Consider the following 6960-nt stretch of genomic DNA (forward strand, 5'->3'; position numbering starts at 1 on the left):
TTTATTTGTTTAAATGATTTATAACACAGTTTAAAATTAAATTTAATGACAAAGCAATACTTTGAAGCAAAAAGGAGTGCTGCTACATCAATTGATGGTTTGGCACGGGGCTGTAATCTCTTCATTTATTATTCTTTGTTTTTCTTTTGTTTTTTTCTGAAAATGCTATATGCTATAAAGGTAGGACAAACTAAAAATTTATTATTTACATACATTATAGTAAATAAAAAATATTTAGTTTCAAATTTGTTAATAAATCTGACAACCCATGTTTATTGTAACTTTTTGTAATCAAGCATTTACAAAACTCATTTCTGGCTGGTAGTGGTAAAAAAAGGAAACAAAGAAATTTTTTTAAATAGTTATAAATGCAACACACGATACTGTAAATACAAAGTATTATTAAATGATAACATTCCATTTGAACATGTAAGATTTAAGTTAATTTTAATAAATATATAAAGTTCAAACCTTGTTTTCAGTAGTTACTTCTAATGAATCTAAATTTAACATCCATATATTATATATCTGTTATTCCATTTTATATAAGATAAAAAAAGAGCAATTACATAATATATTAAAAAAAGTGTATGTATATATATATATATATATATATATATATATATATATATATATATATATATATATATATATATATATATATATATTTATATATACATACATATATATACATATATATATACATATACATATACATATATATATATATATATATATATATATATATATATGAATATATATACCCACATATATATATATACATACATATATATATACATATATATATATATGTGTATATATATATATTATATATATATACATATATATATATGAATATATATACATATATATATATATATGTATATATATATATGTATATATAATATATACATATATATATATATGTATATATATAATATATATATATACATATATATATATATATGTATATATATCAGGGTGTTAGCTAGCCTAATGGTGCCGCGTATAACGCGGAATTCCCAATGGGCTTAAAACTCCCAAAAGTCAATGACCTTTTTTTTTAGAGTGTTTTTTTAGAGTAAATTTATTTCTGGCTAACGCTCTGTATATATGCATATATATATATATATATATATATATATATATATATATATATATATATATATATATATATATATATATATATATATATATATATATATATATATATATATTATATATATATATATATATATATATATAGATAGATAGATAGATAGATAGATAGATATATACATATATATATATGTATGTATATATATACATACATATATATATACATATATAAACATATATGTATATATATATACATATATATATATATATATATATATATATGTATATATATGTGTGTACAGGGCTTGTGATGAAGCGAGCGCGATCGCGCTCCGCTCGAAAAACGCGCCCGTAAACGTTATTTTTAAACGTTCTAGGCGCGATAAACAACGCTTGGTCAGCTTATAACAAGCGTATAAAATAACGCTCGTCCAATAGTTCGGGATTATTTTTTCATTTTCATAAAATATTTAACAAAGATTTTTTATTAAAGATATTCTATTATTAAAGCACTGATATAAAATATAAAAAGCAATACGTCGTTCTCTTTTGCACTAACGTAATGAATGAGCAGTTTGAAGTCGTTAATAGTCACTAATTTCAATAATGGAATGTGCACGTGGAAACGCAATGTGAATACAAAAATGCGCAAATAAAATAAGAATAGAAAATTAGAAAACCATTATAAGAAAATTGAAACCGCAGAGTATTTTTAATCTTGTGAAAATATCAAGTAAGATTTATTTGGTTTATTATTTGTAATATTCTACACATCGTTTATAATAAAAATAAATATAATAATAGAGTAAATTTTAAAATTAGTTTTTGTTCATAGTATAGGTTTTTTATCAACTATTTTTTATTTTAACTCATATTTTAAACGATTCTGTTGTTTAGAATGTTCGCAATCAAGGACATTCGAAAAGGAAACAAAGTAATGATGTCAATATTTATTAAATGGAAAGTTACTATTCTTATTTATTATTATTTCAAATTATTCTTGTGTTATTTTTTTAAAATAAAAAATTGAAATTTAAAAAAGAAATTTTAGAAAAAAATTAAATAATTAATTTGAATAAAAAATATCAAGAAATAGAAAAACCATTAACCGTTAATTAAGTTTACAGCGTGACATTTTAAAATACATATATCAAAACAACGAAGCAAAACTACGTCACTAAATTATACTTCAATACTAAATCAATAAAAAGTTGCGTTTTTGTTTGATATTACTTTTTAATAACCTAAATAGTTAATAATAAAATCGCGATCTATATACAAGATATACAAGAAGTTTGGAAGTATAAAAATCTACTTCGTTGAAGTAGTTTCATGAGTGTGATACTAATTCAAACATTTTTTGACGAAAGAATCATGTAACAAATAAAAAAAGATATAAAAAATAAAAAGCTTTTTATGAGCATCGCCTTCAGCAATTTTCGTGATCGCGCTCGCCGACGTTATCTCAAGCGCACATAATCATGCTCGATGAAAACTTATTATAATTTTACGAGCGCGAATAACACGCTTGACAATTTTCTTCATCACAAGCCCTGTGTGTATATATATGTATGTATGTATATATATACATATATATATACATACATATATATATACATATAGATATATATATGTATACATATATATATATATGTATGTGTATATATATATATATATATATATGCAATTTATTGCTGACCTCATTCATCTATATAATAAATCTATATGATGAAGATGCTTTTATGATATATTTATACACAGACATATATAAGTTTTTTTTTAATTATTTTCTTTCAAGTTTTAATTTCAACAAACCTTTTTCTCTTTTTGATAAACATTTCAATACTTATTGCCGAACATCTACAGCCTCACCATTAGTAATTTACTTAGCATTTCAATTTCATGCAATACTTAATTTTATTTGCTAATTCAAATAAATTAAAAATAACAAAACAAGTGCTTTTTTAAAATGGATCTTAAAGTGCCGAGACATGTTGTGTTTACATTTTAAATAAATCTTAGAAATTAAGTTTAAAGTTTATTAAATTTTTTTTTTTTTTTTTTGTAATTGACTTCCCCAAGGCTTTGAAGGCCACTACAGTTGAGGAGACTACTTTACAATGCTCTCTAAACTCTTTAACTCAGAAATACAAACCTTGACGAACAAGGCCACTGCGCGGAGAAACAAATTGAAATTAAGTATATTAACAAAAAAAACGTTTTCATTTTTAATGCCATATTGTTTTCATATAAGAAAGTTGTTGATTTTTTCTTTAAAAAAAAATCTATTCTGATTAAAGTTTTAATTTTTGATGCCAAAAAAAAAACTATTGTTGTTAAGTTATGTATAAGTTAAATTATATTTTAATGTTGGGATTTTCTCTTTTTTAATATGTTAGGTATAATAAAATTTTTTTTATAAAAAAGACTTGGATGTTAAAAATTTACACAAATAGCCACAGATGCCATTTTCCAGCAAACAAGAAGACAAGATTCAGTCACATATTAAATTTAGTTTAGAGAGAATTGAGGGTTCTGGATTAAATTTCTTTGTAAGTATTGTTGTATATTTCAATACTGTGTAAGACTATGACAAAAATGTAGTCTGAACCACAAACTCTAGAAGAGTTTAATTGAGAAATAACTTTAGCAATGGAGGCCAGAGTATTGTTCAACAATCAATTAACCTGTTTAACTGGAATGGCAGGATGAGTATTAGATTCATGAGCTGAATTTTAGGAAAAGTAACTATTTTCAAACAGTTTTTCCTTATTCTTTAGAGAGATAATAAAATCTTTAATAAATTAAATGGAACATTTCAACTTTTAATAATATCATTGTTGAAAAAATTATCATAAGTCTCCAGAATTTCTAAGGTAAGATACAAGATTCAGTAAATTGGGAACAATGAAGTTTAGCATCATCACCTTTTTACAGTGATTTTTTGCAATAATAAAAAGATGTTTGTTCTTATAAGATTTGTTCTTGTGAAAAAGATGAAAAAAATCATTACAATTAGATATGGCAGGTGCACAAAAAGGTGAAAACCATGGAGTAGAATAGGCTTGACTTAAAAACTGACTAGAAGGAATAAGGATCTATGAGGTTGCCTAGGAGGCACATTTATCAGTGGAGAGACAAAAGATATCAGCCCAAGGACCATCATAATGAAAATTACAAAAAAGAAGTCAGCTTTAAAGTAGTAATAGGTAGTGCAATGATAGAGTCCGAAGAAGAGATAAAAGATTTAATAAGATAATTGTACATCCAGAACCAACTAGGGTTAGAGACATGACACAAATCAAGGGGTAAAGATAAGTGAATAGGATTGTCTAAGTAAGAGATTGAGAATACAGAAGTTATGAGCTTTAGCGCCAGCAGGGTCAGTGGTGTTTGAGCAAAACCATTCAGTGTGATAAGTGAAAAAGTCTTCAATAACAACAATATTGGTAGAAAGATAAAAAAAAAAAGACTTAGTCAACTTGATTAGAAATTCTTGTTTTATATATTTATTTAATTTAGGAATAAATATCTTAAAAGTAAAACCATAAAATTTTTTTTGTAAAAACCAGTTTTTGTGAAACCATTTCACTTTTTATTGCAAAACTTTTTGACAAAAATAAAATCATCATAGAGAACATGATTTTAATAAATAAAACTACTACATACAAAAAAAAATATGATTTTTCAAATGTTAAGAAAAGGAAATAATCCTAATAGTACAAAATTGTTTCAAAACTAAAGACAATATGCTATAAGTAAATTTTTAAATCAAGTTTCAAAACAAAAAGTTTCAAAACAATGTTAAAATAATTTTCTTGATTTCATCATGTTTTGCAACATTCAATAATAAAAATGTCTTGCAACGTAATAAGAACTATAACTATATAATAAAATTTTAAAAAACTAATTTTAATGTAATTTCTAGCTAAAAACAAAACTAAATGATAAAAAAAAAAAGACTTCAATAACTAATATATAAACATGCAGCATTTCTTCTTTTTTTTTTTTAATGTTTACTTTCATAGAAAGTAGCTTGGAAATAAAAGGTTCTGTTGAGCACTTCTTGACATAATACATTAACTTTACACATAAACTTTTCGAGCAATTAAAGTATACCAAGATCATGATAGTCATTGACTCTTTTTAAAATTTGTGGTCAAGTTTTTTATTACTTCATCATCATTTACTATATATAACACAAATAAAACTAGAAGTCTTCTGGTACATTAGCCTTTACTAAATATATAACTACCATTTTTTATGGTAAATATATTTTTCCTTGCTTAGATAGTTGAATAATAATTTTCAATATATTTTGGCATCCATTAGAAATTGTATTAGATTAACTTTTTGTTTTAATCCACAACAAAAAATATTAAATCATCCATTAAAAATTTCATTATTTTGTTGCAGCTAAACTTGTTATTTTTTAAAATTTTAATTAAGTATAAAATTGCTACAATAAGCAACAACATAGTAAAATAAGAGATTAATGTAATTACAAAATATTGTTTGCTAAATTGTTTAGCTTTAAATGATAAAAAATGACAATTTGGTTGTGAATTTGAGCTAACAGACAAATGCTTTATTGTAACTGTTTCTTTATGCTTAAAACATTTTTTTTTTTACAAATAGTTTTTTTCTGTAAACATCAGTGTTTTAAAATTTCTCCCATACTCATGTTTTCCTGATTTATATAGTTTAGACTTTTATTTGCCTTCTCTTAACATTCTTTATCTCTTTCAATTTTATTAACACTAATTTTTTATTTTCTATAAACTCAAAAACTATGTAAATAGTTTCATGCAGTCTTATTTGAAAGGTACTTTTTTAAAAAAAAATAAAAATTAAACTATCAAAAATGTGATAATTTTTGGTTAAACTTTTTATGATCTCATTTCAGTTTTTATGATATGAGAAAATTTTATTAACTATTATTTTTGATGATAATAGAAATATCATAAAACAAATTTACAAAATATTGTTACACGATTGTAAAAAACAAAGTGAGCTAAAAAAAATTATGCATCTCATTTGTTTAATTCAAGAGCTTTGTATACCATATAAATGAATAAAAAATCAAATATCTGTCTTTTAAAATGATTGATAAAACTACAGTAAAACTATATAAAAAAAAATTAACAGATCCAAAACTAAAAATTTGCTTACCAGATAGAGCTTCTTTCAGTTTTTGATTTATTTCAGTTGATAAACGATCTCTTTTTACCTCCATTTTAAATATATTAAAAATCTTTGATGAATTATAGAAAAATTAAATCTATAAAACTAACATTTAGATTAGAACTGAGACAACATATTTTTATCCACCATTACTAATGATGAGATTTTTACTAATAAAGGCTATATTGTTAATAATGGTAATAAATTAACATAAAAATTTATAATCTTTATTGCCTATTATATCAAAAGTTTAGACAAATTTAAACAAGTATAAAGTTACATTAAACAAGTATAGAGTTACATTAGACAAAAGTTTAGACAAGTTTAAACAAGTATATATACATTAAAAATTGTAATTAGTTTAGCGCTGCACTCTTCTATGGAAAAAGGAAGAGAATGGCAACATTGAACAAGTACATTGAATTAGAAATATATCAAAATATATTTAATAAAATGTTATAATACAATTGTATATAATAAAACACTTATACAAATTATATAATAAACACTGATAACTCTAAAAATAAAATAATGCAGGAATAATACACCAGTGCTCTACATATACCTCCACAAGGCCCAGGGGACTACTATAACTAACTTCAAAAAACAAACCTTGGAACACAAGGCCACTGCACTCAGAGACAAGTTAAAATTGATTATTTTTATATTAACAATCAA

The 6960-nt window shown here is 23.3% G+C and overlaps 1 protein-coding gene across 1 annotated transcript in view; it reads right to left on the reverse strand.

The window, feature by feature from the left end:
- The window catches only part of LOC100215580 (oxysterol-binding protein-related protein 8), a 93016-nt gene extending 86547 nt beyond the window's left edge, over positions 1 to 6469 (reverse strand). The window contains exons 1-2 of the mRNA XM_065791815.1: positions 6271 to 6469; positions 472 to 500 (exon numbers count right to left, since the gene is read on the reverse strand). Coding sequence (XP_065647887.1) covers positions 472 to 500; positions 6271 to 6334 — 93 coding nt within the window. The 5' untranslated portion in view covers positions 6335 to 6469. The remainder of the gene's footprint in view (positions 1 to 471; positions 501 to 6270) is intronic.
- Between the last annotated feature and the right edge of the window lie 491 nt (positions 6470 to 6960).

This window comes from Hydra vulgaris, chromosome 02, assembly GCF_038396675.1.
Source record: "Hydra vulgaris chromosome 02, alternate assembly HydraT2T_AEP".
Lineage (NCBI taxonomy): Eukaryota > Metazoa > Cnidaria > Hydrozoa > Anthoathecata > Hydridae > Hydra > Hydra vulgaris.